General features: G+C 45.8%; 1 protein-coding gene across 1 annotated transcript in view; it reads right to left on the bottom strand.

Moving 5' to 3' along the window:
• Positions 1-27,660, bottom strand: part of CASTOR1 (cytosolic arginine sensor for mTORC1 subunit 1) — a 43,608-nt gene that overhangs the window by 3,925 nt on the left and 12,023 nt on the right. Inside the window, exons 3-7 of the mRNA XM_063143905.1 lie at positions 21,211-21,404; positions 18,000-18,132; positions 8,279-8,402; positions 7,969-8,082; positions 4,073-4,155 (exon numbers count right to left, since the gene is read on the bottom strand). Coding sequence (XP_062999975.1) covers positions 4,073-4,155; positions 7,969-8,082; positions 8,279-8,402; positions 18,000-18,132; positions 21,211-21,404 — 648 coding nt within the window. The remainder of the gene's footprint in view (positions 1-4,072; positions 4,156-7,968; positions 8,083-8,278; positions 8,403-17,999; positions 18,133-21,210; positions 21,405-27,660) is intronic.

Below are 27,660 nucleotides of genomic sequence, written 5' to 3'. Positions count from 1 at the left end.
ACTCCCCATGCCAGAGTTTTCGGTAACGATGCTAGTAGGTGAATAACCAAGGAACTCAGAAGTTACACAACCAGCCGGCTTAGCTAGCCCCTCATTAAACACAGAGCAGATCTAGGCTCCTTTTATCCTGCCCTCCGCTCCGCCCTTTTGCCCTTGACGCCTTTTGATCTCTGGAATTCCTTTCCGGAGCATCTACTTGACACTGCCTCTTCGTCCACCTCAAAATGCATCTCTCTTTTTTTCTTTTCTTTTTCAAGAAAGCTTCTTAGCTCTCATCCCTTACAGGGGCAATCCTATGCATGTTGATACAGAAAAAACCCCTACATCTCTCAGGATTCCCCAACTAGCATGGCTTGGCTAGGGAATACTGGTAGGACTTTTTTTCTCTCTCAAACATGCATAGGATTGCACCCTAAGAAATTAAGTGCATGAATTTGTGTACTTCCCCCTTGTAAAAATGAAGAAGGGGCATGTGATCTGCATGTTTTTTTATCAAAGGGTTAGAGAAACATTATTTATTTATTTATTACACTTATATACCGCTCCCATAGCCAGAGCTCTCTGGGCGGTTTACAGGAATTCTAAAATTGAGTTAAAAACAAGTATACAAAATTTAAAAATTTAAAATACAGAACATACACAAAGCATTAAAAACCGTTAAAAAAAAACTAAACATGTGGGTGATTAAGATGTGCCGCCTTATGCCTGGGCAAAGAGGAAAGTCTTAACCTGGCGCCGGAAAGATAGCAGCGTTGGCGCCAGGCGAGCCTCGTCAAGGAGATCGTTCCAGAGTCTGGGGGCCACCACCGAAAAGGCCCTGTCCTTCATTGCCACACTCTCTCGGAGTAGGCACCCGGAGGAGGACCTTAGATGTTGAATGTAGTGACCGGGTATATTCACGTCGGGAGAGGCGTTCCGTCAGGTATTGTGGTCCCAAGCCATGTAAGGCTTTATAGGTCAAAACCAGCACCTTGAATTGGGCTCGGAAACATACAGGCAGCCAGTGCAAGCGGACCAGAGCAGGTGTTATATGGTCGAACCTTCTGGTTCCCAAAATCAATCTGGCCCCTGCATTTTGCACGAGCTGCAGCTTCCGAACCGTCTTCAAAGGCAGCCCTACGTAGAGGGCATTGCAGTAATCTAACTGGGAGGTTACCAAGTTATGATCTTCATCATCATCTCTTTTCTCGCTCGTGGTGTTTTTTCTAGACAGACACGAGGGGCTTTGCCAAGTCATGCTGTCTTTTACTGATTCAGGAATTTGCTGACAATTGAGCATGTTTTAAGTATTATTATTATTAATATTTATTTATATAGCGTCATCAATTTTCATGGTGCTGTACAGAACAAAGTAAAACAGAATAAAAAGCAGTACGGCTGCTTTCTGGATATGGTTGTGCTTGTGTTCTGGTAGGCCCAGTTTCTGAAGGTTTTCTGTACAGTTTTTTGATGTGATGCCAGTGACTGGTTAACTGGGTAATTGTGACCTTTTCATAGAATCATAGAATCATAGAATAGCAGAGTTGGAAGGGGCCTACAAGGCCATCGAGTCCAACCCCCTGCTCAATGCAGGAATCCACCCAAAAGCATCCCTGACAGATGGTTGTCCAGCTGCCTCTTGAAGGCCTCTAGTGTGGGAGAGCCCACAACCTCCCCAGGTAACTGATTCCATTGCCGTACTGCTCTAACAGTCAGGAACTTTTTCCTGATGTCCAGCTGGAATCTGACTTCCTTTAACTTGAGCCCATTATTCCGTGTCCTGCACTCTGGGAGGATCGAGAAGAGATCCTGGCCCTCCTCTGTGTGACAACCTTCCAAGTATTTGAAGAGTGCTATCATGTCTCCCCTCAATCTTCTCTTCTCCAGGCTAAACACGCCCAGTTCTTTCAGTCTCTCTTCATAGGGCTTTGTTTCCAGACCCCTGATCATCCTGGTTGCCCTCCTCTGAACACGCTCCAGCTTGTCTGCATCCTTCTTGAATTGTGGAGCCCAGAACTGGATGCAATACTCTAGATGAGGCCTAACCAGGGCCGAATAGAGAGGAACCAGTACCTCACACGATTTGGAAGCTATACTTCTATTAATGCAGCCCAAAATAGCATTGGCCTTTCTTGCAGCCATATCGCACTGTTGGCTCATATTCAGCTTGCAATCTACAACAATTCCAAGATCCTTCTCGTTTGTAGTATTGCTGAGCCAAGTATCCCCCATCTTGTAACTGTGCCTTTGGTTTCTATTTCCTAAATGTAGAACTTGGCATTTATCCCTATTAAATTTCCTTCTGTTGTTTTCAGCCCAGCCCTCCAGCCTATCAAGATCACTTTGAAGTTTGTTTCTGTCTTCCAGGGTATTAGCTATCCCACCCAATTTGTTGTCATCTGCAAATTTGATCCGCGTTCCCTGCACCTCCTCATCCAAATCATTAATAAAAATGTTGAAGAGCACCTATTGTTGTTGCTGTGATGAAGATGAAGATGATGTTTCTATAGCACCCCATACCCAAAGTTCTCTGCCCAGGTAACAATGCATCCTATTAGGCAATTCTTTTCCTGCGTAACCTTTAAAGCAGCCCTCCTCAACCTGGGGCGCTCCAGACGTGTTGGACTACAACTCCCAGAATGCCCCAGCCAGTGCGTATTTTATATTTCTATATTTTATTGGTGTTGTTTTAAAAAATGTATGTTTATATATTTATGTCTGTGGTTGATAGACTGTAAATAAATATCCTTCCTCTTCTACTAATTGAATAACTAAGAAAATTTGAAGTTACAGAATCAAGGCACTATTAAACACAGAACAGATCCAGGCTAATTTTATCATTGGCTCAGTTCGGACAACACGTTTTTACACCACAGTTGAGAAATGTGTTGTCTGGCACCCAACAGTGGAGGGTTTTTTTGGGAAAACCCTCCACGCTGAATATCCACACTATGCAGAGGAGAGTTCTTGCACAACTGTTGTGATGTGCATTGTGTGACGGGCTCCATGGAGTTTTCCATTGCGTTGGGTTGACATTTCCCACTGGCTACAGAGTTCGCTGGCAAGAGCGGCAAAAGGAGCGAGTGCCGCTCTAGGAGATCCACCCAGTTTGTTTTTTCATAACAATGGCTGATGGGATACCATCGGGAGGACCAGGGGAGGACAGATGGCAGAGGAACATCGCAATGGAATTTACTCAACTTCACGGGAGCCCACAGTCACACAACCGTGGAGTTAGAACATGTTATGGGGGGAGAGCTCCCTAGAAACTCAACTGCGGAGTGAAGTTTTCCCACTGAGTTTCCCACTGTGTTGTCTGAAGTCTCTCCTCTGGAGAGACTTCACCCTTTTGCACCCACTGCTCCTTATACCTAGAACTCCTTCCAAGAACACCAACTAGACACAGTCTCTGTGTCCTTTTCCTTGAAGAAAATCCCTTAGCTCTCATCCCTTAAGAAATTAAGAATCTGTATCTTCTTCCCGAACCATCCTGGCCTTCTCCTTCCTCACCTCCGTCCCAGTGTTGGATCTTGGACTGCAAGATCCTTGGGGCAGGGACCAGTCATGTTAGGGTTGTCCTGTGAAACACCACTCATATTAAATGGTGTTTTATAAATAACAGTACAAATAAAGTAATGATCCGCCGGCTTTGGGGGCAATACCACTGCTCAGCCTAGCCTACCTTATAGGTAGACAAATGTCCTCAGGGAAAAGATGGGCGATAAGCATTACCCATGCAAGGAAGTGTCTTTCCTACGTGCAAAAAAATATCTCATGGGAATGAGCTCTGCAGTACCAAGGTAGCCTTAGAAATAAATTATAGTTATTTGAGTTACTAGCCCATACATTTTTCTTTTACTGGATCAGCCACATTCTTTGTTAACTTGTTTAATGAGAGGAGAAGAGAAAGAACATTACCTTGCCTGGTCGCCTGGAGCAGATGCTTACTCACCACAGGCGATCAGGCAACTGACTGTGCTCTCTGGGGTTGTTAAACTGTAGACATTGCCGCCTATTACAACTACTATCATCTTCTAGGAAAAGCAGAGTGCAGAGTGCAGACGGTCGGAACAGGTTGTAAACATCCACTTACCAAAGCCTAGGGGCTGCCCCCCGATCCTCACCATCCTCCAGAGCTCTCCCGAGGAACTGGTCAGCAAGAGGTCACTGGGGAACCTGGGAGAGGAGAGGAATGTATGATCATCACTGCCTGGCACCTTCTCTGAAGTCCCACACGTGAGCAAGGTCCAGGGGCGGCCCAAGAAGGAGAAGATGGCGGCCCCTCCCCTCCCGTTCCATGTGTAAAAGCTAACCGGACTGGGAGATGGATCTGTCTTCAACACTGATAATGGGAGAGCTAAATGCAGGCTAACTTAGGAGGGGCAGAGCAGGCTGCGTGGCCTGCTGCCACCTCCCAGCATCTGCCGCCAGAGACGAATGCTTCACTCTGGCTAATGATAGAGCCGGCCCTGACTAGCCCACAATATCAGAAAACCAAAATAGGGTACTGCCACGACACAGGCTCTGAACACCAGGCCCGGCCGCGGCTACTCCCTGCTCAAGCCAAGCCCCACCGCTTGATACGCCTGAGGCGAGGGACAAAAACCACCTTCCTCCAAACTATGTGGAGAAAGGGGTTTAAATGGAGAAGGATTTTAATATATATAATAATGCGCTGTGAGTTATATGTGCTGAGGTGAATTATTGTCAAGAGGGGGTGCTAAATGTGTAAACTTCAGATGATAAATGCCAAACAGACACGTGGGGTTTTTGTGGTAGTTAAAAACAAAACAATTGAAATTTATTTTTAAAAGTTCACAAGCTTTGTTTCAAATAAAACATTTAAAAACCTTTTTGAAATCTTTCATCCAATCCTTTCACTCATTCACATACGCGCTTTCCTTTCTCTCACACAATCACTCTTGAGCTTTCTTTATTATCAGTATTGATTAATATATGTCAACTATGTGCATGCCACACTCCAAAGACACCACTCTCTACGCTGAACCTCAAATTTCCCAGAACTTAAGTACTCTAAACACAGAGAGCTAAAAACTCTAAGAGTACCTGAAACGTCTCCCTCAATCCCTTCAGTCCTTCCCTTATATAGCCAGGCACCTCTCCAGCCAGGCACCTCTCCACCGTGCCTGGGTCCAGCTCCAGCTCAGAGCCCCCTCCCTCCTGCTGTCACCTGTAACTGCTGAACTTTCCAACTAAGATTGTAGTGCCTGAATTTCCTTTCCTTTCCCCCCTCCTCCTCCTCCCTCCCAATCCCCTTTCCTTTTGTGTCATGTCTTTTAGATTGTAAGCCTGTGGGCAGCGACTGTCAAGAAATACTTTTGTAAGCCGCTGTGAGAGCCTTTTTTGGCTGAAGGGCGGCATAAAAATCCTTAAATAAATAAATAAATAAATTATATATCACTCCTCCCCCTCCCCAGACCTTCTAACTCCCCCCACTCAGGCCAACATTCTAAAAACCACAGACTTACAAATTGCAGACATATTTGGGAACTGACTTGTGGGGTGTAACGCCACAGGTACCACTCCAATAAGAGCCAAAATGAGTGACAAAAAATAAATGCTAAAAATAAGAGCCTATATATAATAATTGTTACATAATAATTTTCTATTGCAATGGTTCGCCTACCCCCTTTTTTTCCTCACTCATTAAAATATTTTTGTGCAATTGTATGCTTTTTTTTTTTTTGCATTTTTTTTTTTAGCCCTCAATTTCAGGCAGTCTAAGGAGGGAACCATGAAACACAGCTTGAAGGACCACTCACCAGTCGTGCACTCAGCGAATGCACCCACCGCCCTCGAATGCACCCTCTGCCAGGGTGATTCCCCAATGGCCGAGGAACCCAGCTAATCCCAAGTCGTGTTGGTTTCTGCCCGTCCAGACAGCGTTTCCACGGGCACAGCGGCACATCAGTTTATTACCTGTCTACCGCCCAATTCAAGAAATCTCAGCCAAAGAAACCATCTGACCCAATCCCAAACAAACAAACTGGTAGTCATGAACAAACAGGGGCAAACAAGCAGGCCGATTCCGGACTGCCCAATTGCTCCCATCGAGCTAAATCACCCAGGGATATCTGAACTGTTGAGGGAAGACAATCCAGAGTTGTAACCCATGGTTAAACCAGCGTTTCCAGGTCTGGGTTATTGGGGGAGAGAAAAACCCCATGTTCCTGGGTTTAGACATCACAATAAACAACCCAGGAACGAAGCAACCCTGGGTGATTTAGATCCTCCCATTTGCAGTGGAAGCAACTGAGCAAGCAAGAGTCAACCTTTTTGCTCCCGCTTGTTCATGACTACTTGGGATTTTAAAAAAATCCTGGGCAGTTGCAATGTGCAAACCCGGCTTATGAACTGCCCCAGTCAAAAGTGCATAAGTTACACGCCTTAGTTACATCCCAATTGGATTACTGTAACACGCTCTACGTGGGGCTGCCTTTGAAGAGTGTTCGGAAACTCCAGCTGGTTCAAAGAGCTGCAGCCAGATTGTGGACCGGGGCTGGTTACAGGGAGCAGACAACAACTCCCCTGTTAAAACAGCTCCACTGGCTTCCCGTCTGTTTCCGGGCACAATTCTAAGTGCTGGTTATGATCTATAAAGCCCTATATGGCTCGGATCCAGGTTATTTGAAAGAACGTATTCTCCCTTATGAGCCTGCCCATGCTTTGAGATCTTCTGGAGAAGCCCTTCTTTCAGTCCCGCCATCTTCACAGGCACGCTTGGTGGGAACATGGGAGAGGGCCTTCTCGGTGGCTGCTCTGGGAACTCTCTTCCCGGGGAAGCTAGGCTGGCTCCCTCCTTGATGGGCTTTCGGAAGCAAGCTAAAACTTTTTTGTTCCAGCAGGCCTTTGGAGAATAATCTGGCCCTCCATCTATGTTAATGTCTTATAATTTTGTTGTGTATTTTTTAATTGTTTATGATTTTGTTTCCCTCCCCACCCCATGTATATTTTAAACTTTGTAAGGCCGCCTTGAGGCCCAGCATTGGGCAAAAGGCGGGATACAAATAATAATAATAATAAGAAGAAGAAGAAGAAGAAGAAGAAGAAGAAGAAGAAGAAGAAGAAGAAGTAGTAGTAGTAGTAGTAGTAGTAGTAGTAGTAGTAGTAGTAGTTTGCATTGGAATACAGAGGCAGGCAGCAAACCGTTTTGCTAATATGAACTGCCACCTACCATTGCAAGCCTATGAAGCAAGGAGAGAGAGTCCCGCTCTTACCGGTACATGTAAGAAGGTAGCTCAGTTCGCACTGTGCAAGCACATAAGAATATAAAAAGAGCCGTGCTGGATCAGACCAAGGGTCCACCTAATCCAGCATTCTGTTCATACAGTGGACAAACAGAAGATATCGCTTTGGTATAAATACATTGGAAGGGCTGGTGGAGACTTGCAGTAGAGTTGCCTTATATACAGAAAGCGTGGCAACACAGCATTTAGAATCGGAGTTCTAAAAGTTTAAAAGAAGTTCAGATCAACTTACTTTATTAGTACTTATACTCATCTTCAGAGAAGGCTATCTAACACTGTTCAGTACAAGCACCTTTTAACCCTGGGTGGTACCCTTTCATTACCTATTATAATGTAATACACGTTTTTCTCTTTAGTTTTATGGTATGGGGCCTCTGAACCTTGACATGCCATAGGGCCTCCGCATGTCTTAATCCGGCCCTTAATCCGAATCTAACTTCCAATTAAATTCTGATCTCTCCCATAGCTTCAAAACCATCTATCTGATTCAGAGGATAAACATGGCAACCCCAGCAACTACAATCCCTTACTACAGAGGCAACAGGCACGGAAAATCCAGTTTATTGGATTGCACCCAGAAAGTAAGCATGAATGGGGGATTCCATAGCCTACGCAATGTGTCCTGCTCACAAAGAACTTGCAGAAATCAGTATTTCCCAGCAGCAGACCGGTCCCGTCCCGCCAACCCAAATCTAGCACTTAAGCTTCACCCCCCACTTACTTCTTCTTGGTCTCGGCATCCATGACAATGGAGATGTAGCCCTCAATCAGCGAGAAGGCAAAGAACGTAATGGAGTCAAGATCCTGGCTGCCTGGAGTGGTTTCCTTTGGAGGGCTGAAAGTGTGGGCGGTGAGGAGAGAAATGGATTAGGGAAAATGGAATGGCCACCTTTCTGTTACTGAGAAGATCAGCCACAACAGAGTTTCTTGGCCTATCACTCCCGTACCGCCTTCCCCTACCTGGTGTTCACCAGGTGAGTTGGCCCAAAACTCCCGCCATCCCCCAGCCACCATGACGGCAGGCCCCTTACCTGTGAGAGTAAAACAAGACATCAATGAGGATCGTAGCAATGGCCGGCAAGGTGTCGGGAGCGACGCTCAGGATACAGAACCGGTTCTGGGGGCTCTGCACTGGGTGGACGGTGGCATTCACCGCTGAGAAGAAGAGACAAAGCACAGCAACAGTTAACAATCCCAAAGTCTATCCCAGCAATGCCCAAGAGAAATTCGGCTAGCAGTTCCCAAAGAGACTAGGCTAGCAATGCCCAACTCTTTTCCATCAATGCCCAAGAGACTAGGCTAGCAATTCCCAAGAGACTAACCCAAGGCCCAAGAGATTAGGCTAGCAATGCCCAAGAGAGTAGCCCAAGGCCCAAGAGACTAGGCTAGCAATTCCCAAGAGACAAACCCAAGGCCCAAGAGAGTAGCCCAAGGCCCAAGAGATTAGGCTAGTAGCTCCCGAAGAGATTAGCCCAATGCCCAAGAGACTAGGCTAGCAATGCCCAAGAGACTAGCCCAAGGCCCAAGAGATTAGGCTAGTAGTTCCCCAAGAGACTAGCCCAATTCCCAAGAGACTAGCCCAAGGCCCAAGAGATTAGGCTAGCAATGCCCAAGAGACTAGCCCAAGGCCCAAGAGATTAGGCTAGCAATGCCCAAGAGACTAGCCCAAGGTCCAAGAGATTAGGCTAGTAGTTCCCCAAGAGACTAGCCCAAGGCCCAAGAGACTAGGCTAGCAGTTCCCTAAGAAACTAGCCTAGCAATCCCCAAGAGACCAGCCTGGACCAAACAGCCAAGCTGGGTAGATGGGACTGCAGGATGGAGAGGACAGAATTCCACCATGGGTAGCAGCAAGATTGCTTCCAAAAAGACAGGCAGGGCTGATTTTTTATTAGTGGGCAAGGTAAAAATATAGATGGATTGATAGATAAGCAAGCAAGCTGCATTTTGTCAAAACATGGTATCCTTGCAGTATCCCAGACACAATCTGTAGGGCCTTCTCTGGGTACGCCCACAAAAAGAGGTCCCATGGGAAGCTTACTCAAGAGGGTCTTTTCAAGTGTCAGGGCCCCCCCACACACACACACACCCGGTTATGGAACATCCTCTCTGGAGAGGCTCGCTTGAACCATACATTGTGGCTGTTGGGCGCCAGAGAAAGATCTATTTAAAAATCAACCCAAGCTTTTTGATCTTTTCTAAAAAAATCGTTTACTACTACCTCGTTTAAGTTTGTGCTGCTGCTGTTCTCCGTTGCTGGTTTTATTCTGTTTCAGGTTTATTTTCATGTTGCAGTTTAGGGTTTTGATATTTTACTTGTAAACTGCTCAGAGAACTTTTTGTTACTGAACGAGAGAGAGAGACCGGGGAGGGGGGGCGGGGGGAGGGGGTTAAGCAAGCCAGCTGTATTTTGTCAGAACATGGTATCAAGTCCTCTTTTCCAACACATCCCAGAGAGAAGTGCTCAGCACATTTTAACATCCCACAGCGTCAGCAAAACATTCTTCCCGGAATCACTCCCAGGCTGCAAACTCAATTTACTAGAGGCTGAGCAGAAACAATGTCCACACTGCTGGAATTGAAACCTCTGTGCTTTCTGCTCTACCTGGAAACATCATCCGAGAATATCTGCTGAGTTAAAATTCATCAACAGGTTTAGTTCTATCGCCAGGCGGATAAAAGGACTTGTTCATACAGCACATAGTTAAACAACGGAACTCACTACCACAAGATATAGCGATGGCCACCAATCTGGATAGCTTTAAAAGGGGGTTGAATAAATTCCTGGAGGAAAAGGCCATCATTTATTATTGTTATTGTTTTTATAATTTAACTTTGGGAAGTGGTACAGCCCAAACACAGACTGATCTGAGTACTGTTGAGTCAGGATGGTGGCCATTTCCATGGTTGCTCTCGACTGGCATCTATCATATCACTGCCTTTGAGAAGTTCATTATCACTGTTGGAGAACATTTATTATTATTATTATTATTATTATTATTATTATTATTATTGGACAGTTGTAATTCTGTACAACTCCTATCTCCATTTCATGCACCTTTACTCAGAAGTAAGTCCCACTCTGTTCAATGGAACTTACTCCATGGTAAATATGTTTGAGATTGAAGCCAAAATTGTAGCTCAACTCCATCGCTTTCAATGGGCCTTAGTCCAATTCTGGCTGGAATTCAAGGCACAGACGATACGGATGCGTTGACAGTCCAAACTTCATGAAACTAGGGCTCAACCTCTTCTTCACCCTAAAGTATCCACACTTAATTTACCCTAAATTGCAATGACAATAGAATGGTCCGTAGTTTTGAAAACAGAAAAGGAAATAAATCCTTCAGCGGCACACGAGTCATTGTCCGTACTGATTACTACATCTAATCCGTCTGAAACGAGGTGGAAAAGAGAACAGAAATCAACATTCCGGATGGATTTGAAATTCAGTGTGATGTGATTAAAAAGTAAAACATGTATTATGGAATAAAACAGGATTACAGCCGCGCTAATTCGTATTGTCATTAATTATTGTTCTTATAATTTAATTTTGGGAAGTGGTTCAGCCCAAACACAGATTGATCTGAGTACTGCCCATGAATAGGGCCACTGTTGAGTCAGGATGGGGGTCATTCCCATGGTTACCTCGATGGGCCTGTGCCATTGTCTAACAAGGATGGGGGTCATTCCCATGGTTACCTCGATGGCCCTGTGCCATGTCATTGCCTTTAAGAAGAATTTTAGGGTATCCCTATTATAGAACCTCCCCACTGGTGGTGTAGTGGAGGCAAGTCTCACAGGGATGCAGAACCAGCAGTTATTCATTAGCAGGGACCAACCACACCCTTCCATCTTCCCTGATTCCCTTTGCGAGAACTCCAGAAGGAATCCCAAGAATTCTGTTAGGATACCTGTTGCCATGGTAGGAATCTAGCAGTTAACGGGCAGATCTTTCTTTCGGCTTTGATTCGAGGACCTCCGCTTACTGGCAGATTCAGAAAGGAGAAACTTTGAATCTGGTTTTGACTCCGCTTACTGGCAGATTCAGAAAGGAGAAACTTTGAATCTGGTTTTGACTCCGCTTAACTGAGCCGCTAACCTGCGTGAAGGTAGAAACTGAAAGGGAGCAGGCCAGCATCCGACAGAGCGAGGCGATAACCATGTTTAAAAGGAAGAGAGGTATGGCCTCACAGCTGCAGGTGTTCTCCCCTCCCTCAGTATCTTCTAGTGCCAAGAAACTGAAAGTGGAGCCCTCTAGCTGGGATGTTTCAGGACAGAGTAACAGTGCCGAGTATTACAGTCACAGCAAAAATCTCCCAGGTGCTCAAGGGCCAGCAAGTTCCTCTCACCAGGTAGCAAACTTCAGCATCCCTGCTTATGATCAGAGCCTCCTTCTTCCTGCTCCTTCAGTTGAGCACATTGTGGTTACAGCAGCAGACAGCACAGGCAGTGGTGGAACAACATCCTTTCAAAACAGGGCTAACATTGCTTTGCTGGAGCCGTATAAAAAATGTGGATTAAAAAGCATATCCCTCTGGGACCTTGTGGGCAGAAAACTTTAAAGCGCTCTTATTAAGACTTGTATACAGTAAGTGCATGTAGGAATTGCAAAAACATGTCACACAAATTGCAGATTTTAAAGGTTTATTACTGAATTTAAAACTATTTTAGAAGTTTTGTAATGGTGGCGTTTTAATATTTTACGGAAAATGAAATATGTACATACTGATTAGAACAAAGTATAACAAGCAAAATTTCCTGCTAATCCCAAATGTCCTGTCTTTGTAATAAAAACATGTAGTGATTATACTTGAACTCTGTACTTAAGTGTTTGTCTAACTCTTAAATGTTTCTGGGGATGAAATCGATCTATTCCTTTGTATTTAAACCAAAATGAGTTGATACGTGTTGGAATGTATGTGAAATAATGCAATCGTCTAGAGCTCACCACTGTAGCACTGAGAAAAAAAATGGAGCCGCATGAGAGACAAGGATACCTTCTGATTTGTTTTGCACAGGTATGTGTGACTGGTGTGTCTCCCCCCTCCCCAAAATATTGTGGTGCCTTAAATGATTATGTATCATAGAATCATAGAATAGCAGAGTTGGAAGGGGCCTACAAGGCCATCGAATCCAACCCCCTGCTCAATGCAGAAATCCACCCTAAGGCATCCCTGACAGATGGTTGTCCAGCTGCCTCTTGAATGCCTCTAGTGTGGGAGAGCCCACAACCTCCCTAGGTAACTGATTCCACCGTTGCACTGCTCTAACAGTTAGGAAGTTTTTCCTGATGTCCAGCCGGAATCTGGCTTCCTTTAACTTGAGCCCGTTATTCCGTGTCCTGCACTCTGGGAGGATCAAGAAGAGATCCTGGCCCTCCTCTGTGTGACAATCTTTCAAGTATTTGAAGAGTGCTATCATGCCTCCCCTCAATCTTCTCTTCTCCAGGCTAAACTCTAGTGTGACTAGAGTTTACAGTGAGCTTGCCTTATGATGGACCAGCAAGCCCCTCCACTCTCCGCCAAGCTGAAGCAATTCATTGAGCATATCCAACTGAGGATAGAAATAAGTGATTCCCTTTGCTGCAATCCTCCCAGTAGCTAAGGGAAAATGGATCTTCAGTGTAAGACTATACTGTTCCCTCTTGCAATGCGTGGTATTGTTTGGGGGTTGCAGCCCAAATTACAGTTTAGCCCCAAATGCTAGACTACAAAAGAAATGTGCCCCAAAACCCAAGAAGAAAGACACAAGACAATAATCTGTACATTACAATGATTTTTTTTATTTAGATTTAATTAGATTTTAATTAGATTTTATTTGGATTGAATTAAAAATTAATTGCGATGTTAATTAAATCTAAAATCTAAAAGAAATGTTTTCTTTTAGACTTCAAATTTAATTACCATTTCTTTTAGATTTTATTTGGACTGAGTTAAAGTTTCATTTAGATCTTATTTGGGTTTAATAAAAATTTCTTTTAGATTTTATTTGGATTTAATTAACATTTATTTTAGGTTTTATTTGGATTTAATTAATATTTATTTTAGGTTTTACTTGGATTTAATTAAAACTTCATTTAGATTTTTATTTGGGTTGGATTAAAAACTCATTTAGATTTTATTTGGATTGAATTAAAAATTAATTGAGATGTTAATTAAATCTAAAATCTAAAAGAAATGTTTTCTTTTAGACTTCAGACTTAATTACCATTTCTTTTAGATTTTATTTGGACTGAGTTAAAATTTCATTTAGATCTTATTTGGATTTAATTAAAATTTCTTTTAGATTTTATTTGGATTTAATTAACATTTCTTTTAGGTTTTATTTGGATTTAATTAACATTTATTTTAGGTTTTACTTGGATTTAATTAAAACTTCATTTAGATTTTTATTTGGATTGGATTAAAAAGTCATTTAGATGTTATTTTGATTTGGTTAGCATTTCTTTTAGATTTTATCGAGATTTTGTTAACGTTTCATTTAGATTGTATTAAAATCTAATCCTGACGCTAAAGCCTTCAACCTGTCTTGAGCTACATGCCAAGGTGATGCAGCCCAAGACAACGGCAGTGCAGAGAAGGCAAAACCTGTAACCCTCCCAGGGCAGCCAATTCGAGTTAAACAGGGAAAATTCCTTCTCGGCTCCAATTCAGGCAACCAGCTAAGCCTGCACGGCCAGTTAAAGGCAGGGGAGGCCATTCCTTCAGCTAGGCCTGGCAAGGATCCAACATGGAGGGCCTACCTAGCCAGGTCTAGCTGAGGCCTCCTCAGAAAAAATCTGTGTCTGGGCTGAGGTCAGACCTCATCACCCAAAGAGAAGGACCCCAAACACAGATTGCCCTGACTAATGATTGGCCTATAACTCCAACGTGGAATCCTGACATCTTGTCACTGTCGCATCATAAAGGCTTCTTCCGTTCTTTGGAGGACAACAGCGATGGAGGCTCTCCCCTCAGCAATGTTCAACAATGGCTGCCAATTCCATAGAGAATCTTCAGTCTGCGTTGTCTGGTCGTCCAATGGCTTCAGCAGTCTTCGCCTCCAGCCGTGTCCAGGATGTCCAGGGAGGGGGGAGTGTCCTCTCCTCATTTGTCCCCTTTATCCAGCTGACCATCCATACCGAATCAGTCCAAGGGGGCCCCGTCTGGTACAGTACTCTGTTCCAACAATGTCCAACCAGAGGGCTCTTTCCCTTTATCCAGCTGACCATCCATACCGAATCAGTCCAAGGGAGCCCCATCTGGTACAGTACTCTGTTCCAACAATGTCCAACCAGAGGGCTCTTTCCCTTTATCCAGCTGACCATCCATACCAAATCAGTCCAAGGGAGCCCCATCTGGTACAGTACTCTGTTCCAACAATGTCCAACCAGAGGGCTCTTTCCCTTTATCCAGCTGACCATCCATACCGAATCAGTCCAAGGGAGCCCCATCTGGTACAGTACTCTGTTCCAACAATGTCCAACCAGAGGGCTCTTTCCCTTTATCCAGCTGACCATCCATACCAAATCAGTCCAAGGGAGCCCCATCTGGTACAGTACTCTGTTCCAACAATGTCCAACCAGAGGGCTCTTTCCCTTTATCCAGCTGACCATCCATACCGAATCAGTCCAAGGGAGCCCCATCTGGTACAGTACTCTATTCCAACAATGTCCAACCAGATGCTGACCAGAGGGCTCTTCACCCTAAAATAAGCTTGGGCTTAGCAGGTCTGGGATTTTTAGGAAAAGTTGCTTTATGACCCGGGCAGGACATCCAGCATTGTAAGGTGGCAAGGATGGGGAGGCCAGCTCCCATTATGACAGAAGAAACCCCAGTGGGCTATAGTAGGTTATACCCACTGGGCTATATCTGATTGACCATATATGGTCATACTTCATTTTATTTCATGATAAAAGTGCCCAGATAATTTCATGGAAAGTTTTTGTTGTTTTAAATCTGTTAGTAGATTTTAAATCTTTTGCATGGCAGCCATGTTTTATTCTTTGTTTTTTATCTTAGTTTATCCTTTAGTTTTAAACTTGTACATTGTGTTTTACAGTTTAAAATATTGTGAACTTTGATGGAACATTTCTATTGTTTTTAATTTGTTAGGCCAAAATCCTATCCGGGTAGTTGGCAGCGTCTGAGGCTGCCAAGTATCCAACGCAGGGGGTGGAGAGCGGAGGTGATCTTTGCCTCTATATTTATTTATTTATTACATTTTTATATTGCCCAATAGCCGAAGCTCCCTGGGCGGTTCACAAAAATTAAAACCATAATAAAACAACCAACAGGTTAAAAGCACAAATCCAGCTGCCCTGAATTTCTGCTAAACGGGTGATTTTGCTGCCTTGTATTACTGCTAGATGGGTGATTTTGTCCGTCTAGGAGTGGCGTGTTGGAGGGGAAGGGAAGGAGACTGGTGTGGCCATAGGATACATCATATTGCAGGCACTCTGGTCTCCTCCTCTCCCATCCCTGAGAATGAGCCCTTTTCCCTATCTCTGCATCCTCTTTTCAAAGCAGGGAGAAGTAGCCGGCATGGTTCTGTCCACACCAATTACAAGGCAGCAGGGGAAAGGCAAGGAGCATGGTTTCCTGGCTCCGAGGTCAGAAGGCAAAGCCAGCCAATTCATTTCCCTTCCAAGCCATCACAAATGAAATTCATTCTTCAATTACATTTGAAATGAGGCGGAAAGGAGAAGAGAAATCAAGATTTCCGATGGACTTGAAATTCAGTGTTTTGTGATTAAGAAGTGAAAGAGTTATTATTTAATAAAACTGAATTACATCTATGCTAATTATGATCATTATTATTGTTCTTGTTATTTAATTTGTCCACAACTCTCTTCTCTAACCTTTTGCTGCCAGTTCTCAGCGTTTGCTGCCTGAGGCAACCAACTCATCCTGCCTTATGCTAGGGCCGGCCCCTGGTGGAGGCTGATGGGGCCGTGAAACCCAACAGAACTCTAAAACAGCTATCTTCTTGGCTCGCCGCTCCGACCATGTTACTCCGCTTCTGAAATCTCTTCATTGGCTTCCAATTCACTACAGAATCCAATATAAACTTCTCCTGTTAACCTTCAAAGCTTTTCCCGGTCTAGCTCCTTCCTATCTCTCCTCTCTCATCTCACACTATTGCCCCGCTCGTGCTCTTCGCTCCTCTGATGCCATGTTTCTCGCCTGCCCAAGGGCCTCTACTTCCCTTGCTCGGCTTCGTCCCTTCTCTTCTGCTGCCCCTTACGCCTGGAACGCTCTTCCAGAACATTTGAGAACTACAAGTTCAACCGCAGCTTTTAAAGCTCAACTAAAAACTTTTCTTTTTCCTAAAGCTTTTAAAACTTGATGTTGTGCAGACTTCTACTGTTACTTTCTACTGTTAGTTTTACCCTACCCTGTGCCTGCTTACCCTACCCTGTACCTGTTTGCATTCTCTTCCCCTCCTTATTGTTTTACTATGATTTTATTAGATTGTAAGCCTATGCGGCAGGGTCTTGCTATTTACTGTTTTACTCTGTACAGCACCATGTACACTGATGGTGCTATTTAAATAAATAATAATAATAATAATAATAATAATAATAATAATAGCTATCCAAGATGAGGAGGACCTTTGATAGCTCCTTTAGAGTTCTGACTGGTTGTAAGTGAAATTCAGAGCAGATTCATGGCCCCACTGACATCGGTGCCTCCAGGCTCCACTGCAGCGTGGGAGGAAAAGAAGGATGAGCTCTCCTGTCACCAAAGCAACACAAAGACGAAATTCCTCTTCATCCTGCCCCCACGAGGTAGGGGACTTCCAAGGACCCCCATCTAAACGCATTGATGAAAAGGGGACGGAGAGGGTCCAATTGCACATCCTGCAAATGAGGCTGCAAAGTTGTGAAGGCCATTTTGACTATTCATTCATTTCACTTCATTTCTATACCTCCCAACAGACAAAGTCTCTCTGGCCGGGGTTCACAAAAATTAAAACCCAAAATACAACATCACAGAAACAGAATATAAACTCTTTTAACACAAAAGAATGAAACAATTTAAAGCAGCAAAAAAAAAAATGACTAACAATCAAATACCAGAATAACTGTGATCAAATGTCCCATCCTATGCTATCAAATGCCTGGGAGTGGAGGAAAGTCTTAATGTGGCATCAAAAAGATGACAGTGTTACATTTATTTATTTATTTATTGCATTTATATACCGTCCCATAGCTGAAGCTCTCTGGGCAGTTTACAGAAGTTAAAAACAGTGAACATCAAAATTTAAAACTATAAAAAGCATAAACTACAAACAGAAACAGACAATATCCATTTAAAAACCACTATTCTGGGGTCAGTTAAAAAACTCAGCATATGCTGTTAAATGCCTGGGAGAAGAATAAAGTCTTGACCTGGCGCCGAAAGGATAACAACGTTGGGGCCAGGCAAGCCTCGTCAGGGAGATCATTCCATAATTGAGGGGCCACCTCTGAAAAGGCCCTCTCCCTGGTTGCCATTCTCCGAGCTTCTCTCGGAGTAGGCACCCAGAGGAGAACCTTAGATGTTGAGCACAGTGTACGGGTAGGTTCGTGTCGGGAGAGGCGTTCCGTCAGGTATTGTGGCGAGCCTCAGCAGGGAGAGCATTCCACAGCTGGGGCCACCACGAAGGAAGCCATCCCCTTTGCTGCCATCCCTTGAGCCTCCCTTGGAGGAGGCACTCAGAGAGCGTCAGATATTTATGGTAGTGTATGGGTAGGTTCATAGTAGGAGATATACCAGGAGAAAAACTCACCTTGTTTTGGCTTGAGGAATCCGTTGCTCACATCTTCACAGTTTGCAGGGACTGGCTCTCCATTCACCTCCTTGTAAATATCAAACTCACTCGCCAAGGTGTGAATGACCACTGGCAGGTCCTTCTCCCGCACCTGAAAAGAAGGTCCAGAAGTCACTGCTGATGTAGCGCGGCAGCCCAGGGCTTAAGCGACAGACGGGGCAGCCTCCCGACTTGAATCTTGCCTCTACCCTAAACTCATCTAATGTGTTTCAGCAAGCGGCTCTCCCTCAGCCTCGGACATCAACACCCCCATCTCTGTCCAATCTATAATAATAAAAGAATTTGTGTCTCTCCCTGAAACATGCACATGAAGGGAAACTGAGGGGAGTGGTCTCAGGGTGATACTGTTTTACAAATGAATTAGAGAGCAATCCTAAAATCCTGGCCAAGTGTCCCAGGAACCACAGGATGGCTCAGAACCCTCCTCCGAGTTCGGAGAGAGCACTCCGACCACAGAAGGGGCACTCAGAGATCCGAGCCCAGACGCTTCCCCTCTCACAGCCAAATAGCGCCAGCCATCTCCCCGAGGTCAGAAACGCAACTTCGGAGGAGGAACGGGGGCATTCCAGTGTGTGGGGAGGAGAGGAAGCCAGAGAGGCCAGGGTACAAGATACACTGAGCAGTTTTAATGGGTCCATGTGATTGAAGTCAGACATACCATCTTCCGACACTAGGGGCAGGCTTCCCTAACTAGCACATAGCATTGCAGCCCATACAGCTTGCTGCCCGGGGAAATTAGTAGGCCGGGGGATAGATTTATAGGCCTGACCCCCTCCCTTATGTGGTGGGGCAGTCTCTGCAAGGGAATGGGGCAAACTGACCCATCCCTTAAGGCGGTACATGAGTGGACATGGGTTCATTCAGATGGGGCGGCCACAATATGACCACTCTGACAACTGCAGGCGTCTGTTTACCGTCGTCGCTGTATCAATGGAAGGGCTTTTTCCACCCGTGCGAAGACGGGTCCGTTCCCCCGTTCGCAATGGGGGGGTCACCCCACTCACTTACCTTGCTTGGCTATGGCTAGGATTACATCAAAATATGAGCCAACAGTGCGATATGGCTGCAAGAAAGGCCAATGATATTTTGGGCTGCATTAATAGAAGTTTAGCTTCCAAATCACGGGAGGTCCTGGTTCCTCTCTATTCGGCCCTGGTTAGGCCTCATCTAGAGTATTGCGTCCAGTTCTGGGCTCCACAATTCAAGAAGGACGCAGACAAGCTGGAGCGTGTTCAGAGGAGGGCAACCAGGATGATCAGGGGTCTGGAAACAAAGCCCTATGAAGAAAGACTGAAAGAACTGGGCATGTTTAGCCTGGAGAAGAGAAGATTGAGGGGAGACATGATAGCACTCTTCAAATACTTAAAAGGTTGTCACACTGAGGAGGGCCAGGATCTCTTCTCGATCCTCCCAGAGTGCAGGACACGGAATAACGGGCTCAAGTTAAAGGAAGCCAGATTCCGGCTGGACATCAGGAAAAACTTCCTGACTGTTAGAGCAGTACGGCAATGGAATCAGTTACCTAGGGAGGTTGTGGGCTCTCCCACACTAGAGGCATCTGTCACATCTGTCAGGGATGCTTTAGGGTGGATTCCTGCATTGAGAAGGGGATTGGACTCAATGGCCTATAGGCCCCTTCCAACTCTACTATTCTATGATTCTATGAAGGCCAGTGAAGCACTTCGAACCAAGGCAGGCACCAGGTGTGAAAGGGCTCTTAGCAAAGGCAATACCTGACAGAGTGCCTCTTCCGACATGTACCTACCCAGACACTAAAATCAACATCTGGGGTCTTTCTCCAATCGCATCCTCTGAGGCAGGCTCAGAAGGCAGCAATAAGGGAGAGGGCCTTCTCAGTGATGGCCCCCCAATTATAGAACAATAAACTCCCCACTGAGGTACGCTTGGCGCCAACACAGTCAACTTCTCGGCGCCAGGTTGAGACTGCCCTCTACTCCCAAGCGTTTAATGGCATATGATAGGGCACTTACGTCAGCTGTCTTGATCAGGCCTGTTATTGAAACTGTTTACCGGAATTGTTTTTAGATCTCTAAATTGTTTTAAATTTCGTACATTATTGTTTAAATAGAAAAGATTTTGTTATCCTACCGTATTATGTGATGTTGAATAATGTTTATGTCACTGTTTGCATTTTGGGGGCAACTGCTGCAAACCAGCCCAGAGAGCCTTGGCTACTGGGTGGTATTGAAATGAAATAATCAATAGTATCATAGAATCATAGAATAGCAGAGTTGGAAGGGGCCTACAAGGCCATCAAGTCCAACCCCCTGCTCAATGCAGGAATCCACCCTAAAGCATCCCTGACAGATGCTTGTCCAGCTATATCTTGAAGGCCTCTAGTGTGGGAGAGCCCACAACCTCCCTAGGTAACAGATTCCATTGTCGTACTGCTCTAACAGTCAGGAAGTTTTTCCTGATGTACAGCTGGAATCTGGCTTCCTTTAACTTGAGCCCGTTATTCCGTGTCCTGCACTCTGGGAGGATCGAGAAGAGATCCTGGCCCTCCTCTGTGTGACAACCTTTTAAGTATTTGAAGAGTGCTCTCATGTCTCCCCTCAATCTTCTCTTCTCCAGGCTAAACATGCCCAGTTCTTTCAGTCTCTCTTCATAGGGCTTTGTTTCCAGACCCCTGATCATCCTGGCTGCCCTCCTCTGAACACGCTCCAGCTTGTCTGTGTCCTTCTTGAATTGTGGAGCCCAGAACTGGATGCAATGTTTTGGCTTGAGAAGACAGTGGGGAGATAGGATAGCACTTTTCAAGAACCCAAAGGGTTCTCACCCAGATTCTGTTCTCGATCATCCAAGACTGTAGGTCATGAAGTCAACAACAACAACAACAACAACAACAATAATAATAATAATAATAATAATAATTCGGATGCAACCCTAGCAAGGGAAATCCGTCACGCCACGAAGCGATATCACCACCTCGCTAGAGGTTGCTTACGGCAGCGCAATGAAATTTACGTTAACGGTAGAGTTGCACTGGATATTACTCATAATAAAGAATGCTGTTACTCAAGAGAAGGGCCAGGGAAAGGGGCCATTTAGGGAACTTCAGGGGGGCAGGATTGGGACCCCAGGAAGGTGGGAAGTGCCCCCATCCCAGATCTAGAGAAAAGCCACCCAGAGGCGACGCAGGGCTCACCAGGATAAAGTCGGTTTGGTAGGTGGAGAGCATGAGCACCGAGACGTTGTGTTCTGCCAGTGGGCCAATGACAGACTTGGCGATTTTGGTGACTCCGATGGGCTGGAGGTTGGCGGAGGAGCTGCCGTTGGACGAGACGTTGAGCACCAGCCAGGTGGAATCTACCACTTGCAGGAACTCCGACGGCGGCAACTCTGGAAGAAGGAAAGAGGGGAAATCCGAGAATCAAAAGAGGGGAAACTCCTGTCGACGGCCATCTTGTGTCCTCTTGAGTAGGGCTGCATCAGATTTTTTTTTTAAAAAAAGAAATCTTAGTTAAATCATGCGAATAGCCAATTAACCAAAGGACACATGGCGAGTTGAACCAACAAGACCTCTGAAGAAGAAAGCACGCTCCCTCGGTTTGGATTGACTTTCCTCAACCTGGTGCCCTTCAGCTGTGTTGGACTAAACCTTCCATCCTCCTCAACCACCACAGGATTGCCATGCTGGCTGGGGATTATGGGAGCTGTAGTCAAACACATCTGCCAGGCGCCAGGATCAGGAAGGCTGGTTTAGATTATGCACAATATGTGCCATGACCGAGACCATCTTAGAAGGCGACCCTGGGCACCACTTTTTTAGAAGGACATCAACAGGTTAGAACAGGTTCAGAGGAGGGAAACCAAGATGATACAGGGACTTCAGGACAGGCCCTATGAGGACAGGCTGAAGGAACTTAGGATGTTCAGTCTGGAGAAAAGAAGATGGAGGGGAGATGTGATAGCAGTGTTCAGGTACATAAAAGGGTCCCACAGGGAAGAGGGTCAAGAACTCTTTTCCATGGCCACAGAAATTAGGACCCGGAATAATGGGTATAAGTTACAGCTGCCTAGATTTCGATAAAATATAAAGAAAACTTCCTGCTGGTAAAATCTGCACAACAGTGGAACGGTCTACCGATGGAGGTTGTGGGTTCTCCATAATTGGAGGTTTTTAAGGAGAGGCAGCACAGCCGCCTCTCATGGATGGTTTAATTGGTTTTCCTGCACACTGCAGAGGGTTGGACTAGGTGATCCTTGTGGTCCCTTCCAACGCAACGATTCTATGACTCCTGGGTGGAGCAGATGGTAGGAAAGACCCAGCTAGAACAGTTCTGCCAACCAGCTTTGGGGAATTCTTTCATCTCTAACCATGGGACCGATTTCAAATCAGGGACACCTTTTTAAGCAATCAAACTTTTTAATATATTTTTAGCTATCTCCCCAAGCACCACTGAGCGAGGTCAGCCGCTTCCCCGCTTACGTCTCCGTAGACAAAGCAAGAGGCATGAACGTGCAGTCTGGCCTGCAGAGAACAGGTCCTTGACTTGCCAAATATGCGCAGTTAAACACTAGGTACCCAATTAAGAAATTTCATTGAGATTAGGGGTGAAAAACGTAAGGGATGGAGGGAAAACAGGTGGAATGAACAGGTGAGACCTCAACTGCCCACGGATGAGCAACTGGCACCCACGCTGTATTCTTTTCAGTGCCAATGTCTATTTGTTTACCCAGGCATTTTAAAACTGGTTTTGTAAGCACATTGCTGGGAGGTGTCTATTTTATGTATTTCCTGCTTTTTGATCGGTGTCGCTGATGTCACTTTTATTATTTTTGCTGCAGATCCCCCTAGGATTTTAAAATTACATTTTGCATTACCACCCCCAAAGGAGTATGCAAACACTACAATGAATAGCATTAAGAACAACAATAATCAAAATGAAACAAGCAACAACAATAACAGCTCATTACTCTCCGTGTCAGGGATCTTCAACTGGTCCTGACCCGAGACCCACCTTGGACTTCTAACCTGCAACAGGGAACCAACTTTCTCAATTTCACAATTGCCCAACGTGACAGCAACGGCTTCACCGCGACCCATCCGGACTGATCTCGCGACCCACTTTTGGGTGGCGACCCCCTGGTTGAAGGCCACTGCTCTCAGGGAGACAAGCTTTAACGAGGAATCGCAACGATCAAGCGTTCTCCATGATGTTCAGTAAATCCCCCTTTTTTTAGCCCTGTGGAAATGAGGGGGAGGGGGACTCCCCAAAACACATCCACGCCAACATCCAGAAAGCAGTCATGCTTAAAACATGTTCAATCGTCAGGAAATTTCTGAATCCGTAAAAGACAGCAAAGCCCATCATGTCCGTCTAGAAGCTATAAGAAGCCAGATTCCGGCTGGACATCAGGAAAAACTTCCTGACTGTTCGAGCAGTACAACAATGGAACCAGTTACCTAGGGAGGTTGTGGACTCTCCCACACTAGAGGCCTTCAAGAGGCAGCTGGACAGCCATCTGTCAGGGATGCTTTAGGGTGGATTCCTGCACTGAGTGGGGGGTTGGACTCGATGGCCTGATAGGCCTCTTCCAACTCTACTATTCTATGATTCTATGAAAAACCGCCACGGTTGCTGGGGAACATGGATAAGAGGGTGCTGTTGGACTCACATCCTGCTTGTGGGTTTCTGGGGGGCAGCTGGTTGGCCAATGTATGAAGAGAATGCTGGATTAGATGGACCTTGGTCTGATCCAGCAGGGCTCTTCTTAGGTTCTTAACTAAGTTCTATGAAGAAACGTGGGAGGAACGTGGCATGTTTTGGCTTAAGAAGACAGTGGGGAGATAGGATAGCACTTTTCAAGAACCCAAAGGTGTTCTCGATCATTCAAGACTGTAGGTCATGAAGTCAAGGGCTTAAGTTACACAAAGGCAGATTTGGGTTGAACATCAGGGGGGAAAGCTTCCCTAATGGTCAGAGCAGTTGGGAAATGGTATCAATTGCCTTGGGAGGTGGTGGGCTCTCCATCCCTGGAGGTCTTCAAGCAGAGGATGGACAGCCACATGTAATGGATGCTTTAAACTGCATTCCTGCACTGCCCAAGGGGTTGGACGACAGCCTAGATGTCCCCTTCCAATTCTGTGATTCTACGAATTAGCACCTCAAAAAAGAATCAACTTGGATTATGCTGATGGCTTCTCGTGAGGCTACTTTCTTTATATAAATACAAAGAAATAAATGTTCTTGGCTTGTGTGCCAGAAGGCAAGGACTGAGGTATATGAAAGGGAAGAATTCAGAACAAGGCCTTATTCAAGGCCGTCATGAGTAACCATGAAACCCTCCAAGGCCTGTGCCATAGCGTGAGCGGCTGAAGTACGTAATTCATTATGCATATACACCAGAGATGAGGGTGAAGGGTTAAAGAGGAACCCTTGGCCAGTATTTTGGCTCCTTGGTGGGAGCAAGCCAGTGGACGGAGCGAAGATTGTTGGTCCTCCAGCTTTCTCTCTGGGCAAAATTAGTTAAAAATTACTTGCACAGCTTTTCCGAGGGCTGCCTATTGTTGATTAGAGGAGAGCTGAAAAGTGAGAGCCAAAAGAACCAGGGGTCTGGAGCAAGTCCCGGATGAAGAAACGTTACAACGTCTGCGATGGCACAGCGGAGAGAAAAGAGGAGTACGGAAGGACGTGATACAGATGTATACAATGAGGCATGGTACAGAGAAAGCGGAGAGAGAAACACAACCATTTTAAATATATATCACAGAGAGAGAGAGAACAGTTTAGAAACTGGCAAGGTCTTCCAGGGTTGGCGTGCCCCAACACTTTCCAAAGAAACCAAACAAAGGGTTACATTTGCACAGGCCTTTTTGCGCTTCTGTTCCAAGGAAACAGGATGGAGCCATTCACAAGAACAATGACCCACCGGGCAGACCCAGCCGGACCAGTAGGGAGCTGGAAGGAACCAAGCGCCCATCAAAAGCGAGGAAGTCCCGACGTTTCGAAGCCCGCAGTATGAAACCGCCTCTCAAAGCAAAAGGGCCTTCATTCCCAGTCCAAGAACTGCCCCACTGGGAGAGACACGGCTTAAAGCAAACATCTCAGAGGGAAGAGTCAACCGCGGTTGAAAATCACCCAGTGTCGCTGTTCTGGGTTTTGTCAGTGGGAAGGCCAACACGGAAGGTCCACGGCTGTAGTGGACATCACCAAGCCCTGGTAACGGCAAAGGAGAGGTCCACTTGATGTGCAGGTAGAAGACAGCAAGTCACAAGAACTATTAAGATGCAATCCTATGCATATTTAGACAGCTCCTGGAGAATGCTGGGGGTTGTAGGACTTTTTTCTGTCTAAACACGCATAGGATTGTGTCTTAATTCGTATGCTCTGCATGCAGAAATCCTCTGGGAGTCCATTAGGGTTGCTCACAGTCCCACGATTCACTTCGGAGGCTGATTCGGAGTTTCCAAATTGGCCCCGATTCGACTCGGGGCGCCTCGGTTTCAAATCCAAAGCAGGTCGGCTCTTGCAATTTCCTGGGCACAGTGAAAAGCTGGGCACGAGGTTGACTGGGGGTCCATAGGACTCCCCTCCCGCTCACCCTCAAACTCAGCAAACTGCTGCCCCCCACCCACAGGACTGACCTGAAGCCTCTGCACATACCGTATTATTATTATTATTATTATTATTATTATTATTATTAATTTATTTATATAGCACCATCAATGTACATGATCCACTGTTGTACACTACAACAGCTGGAGGCTTCAGGTCAGCCCCGTGGGTGGGCAGCGGCTAGGATAGGCAGGATATAAAAGGAATCAGTAATAATAAATCAGATGAATGAAGAAGAGAAACACCTGCCTCTTCTCTTCCTGCAACCCCATATAAAAAGTGAAGACTTCACCTGCCTGGCACCTTTCAGCCGTAGCCAGGTGGCTCCATTGGTCCTTTTCCCTGAAAGCGGGGGCAATGGGGGGGACCTCTTTTCCATGGGAACAGCACAAGAACACTGTGGCTTGGGAAGGCCGCGCCTTCTGACCGCTCTGAAAAATGTTCTGCCAAACCCATTCTGGAGGGGATCCAAGAGCCGGTTACACAAAAGCTGCTGCTGTCAGCACGGACCGCGCGGCCTCGAGCCACTTCCTATCGCTCTTCCTGCAGCTCCGCTCCTCTCCCCCATGGGGTAAATAAAACAGATTCACAATACCCACATCTGCTATCCATCTGTTCCCTCCTCCACTCGGGAAACGGAGACCAGCAAAGAGGTTTCGCTCGCTTCTCTGATAGGGCTCGAACCCAGGGCCGTCCCAAGAAGTAGATAAGACGGGACGCAAGGAAGTATCTGCTCGAGGCGGTTAGGCCGTCCCCAGGAGCGTCTGTACTGACCGTAGGCGGCTCTCTGGCGCGGGATCTGGTCAAATGCAGATTCCAAAGAATTCAATCAGAGACCTTCTGACTGCAAAGCTCTCTGTGACGGGAGGCTTTGCTTTGCAGTACAGCGATAACAACAAAAGCCCCTTTCCTCCTAAATTTGAAGCCAGTGGTAACTTATTTATTGTTGCACTTATATCCCGCCTCTTTTTCTTCTTGCAAGGGAGCCCAGGTGGCATACATGGTCCTCCTCCTCTCCGTCATATCCTCACAACAACCCTGCGAGGTAGGTTAGACTGAGAGTCGGTGATTGGCCCAAAATCACCCAATGAGCTTTGTGGCTCACTGTGGGGACTAGAATCTGGATCTCCTGTGTCCCAGTCCAACACCCTAACCACTACACTACACTGGCACTCAAAAGCCAGTGGTGAGCACCAGTGTGGTATAGTGGTTAGAGCGTTGGACTGGGTTCACGTCCCCGTTCAGTCATGAAGCTCACTGGGTCACTTTGGGCCGGACACGGACTCTCAGCCTAGTCTACCATCCCAGGGTTGTTGTGAGAATATAAATGGAGAGGAGGAGGTGGACCCTGGCCTCCTTGCCAGGCGCCTGTCATTCCATCATCCACTCACTGGTGGAATCGGATGCTTTTACAATGTCGTGGATTTGCGCAAATTCGGTTTTGTGCAAATTCACACTTGCGAAAATCCAGAAGCCCCCTGAATGCACATTTCATGCTTTCACCTATGAAGGAAATGCACGTTTTGAGAAAGTGTGTTTTATTTTACGTGTTTTACTATGACTAAATTTGTGTAAAATTCTAGAAAGTAAAAAACAACAACACCCATGGTCCACAAATCCGCAGAACCTGTGCGACTCAGACAGAACTGAACCGCTGCAGGATCCACGGCTCAGATTTAAAGAAATCCAAACTCAGCTGATTCCGTGACGGATTCCATTGTGGAATTCTCCGACGTCCCTAATCTCAACACACTCAACAACTCCTTTGAACCCAGTTTTCAGCACCAAGACAAGCCTATTTCACAGCAATCCCAGCTGCCCGTAAGAAAACTTTGACCTTTTTTAAAATTCCTTAGTACAGCCTTCCTCAACCTGGGGCGCTCCAGATGTGTTGAACTGGCTGGGGCATTCTGGGAGATGCAGTCCAAAACATCTGGAGCACCCCAGGTTGAGGAAGGCTGCCTTAGTGGGAGGAGTCAAGGCCCTTGGGAGGTACCGAGTAAGGTTGCATTGGTAGCCATGAACACTTCACTTGC

Source organism: Elgaria multicarinata, chromosome 18, assembly GCF_023053635.1.
Source record: "Elgaria multicarinata webbii isolate HBS135686 ecotype San Diego chromosome 18, rElgMul1.1.pri, whole genome shotgun sequence".
In the NCBI taxonomy this organism is placed as follows: Eukaryota; Metazoa; Chordata; class Lepidosauria; order Squamata; family Anguidae; genus Elgaria; species Elgaria multicarinata.
Note: the sequence above shows the minus strand (reverse complement) of the source record. Positions and strands in the feature narration are given on the sequence as shown.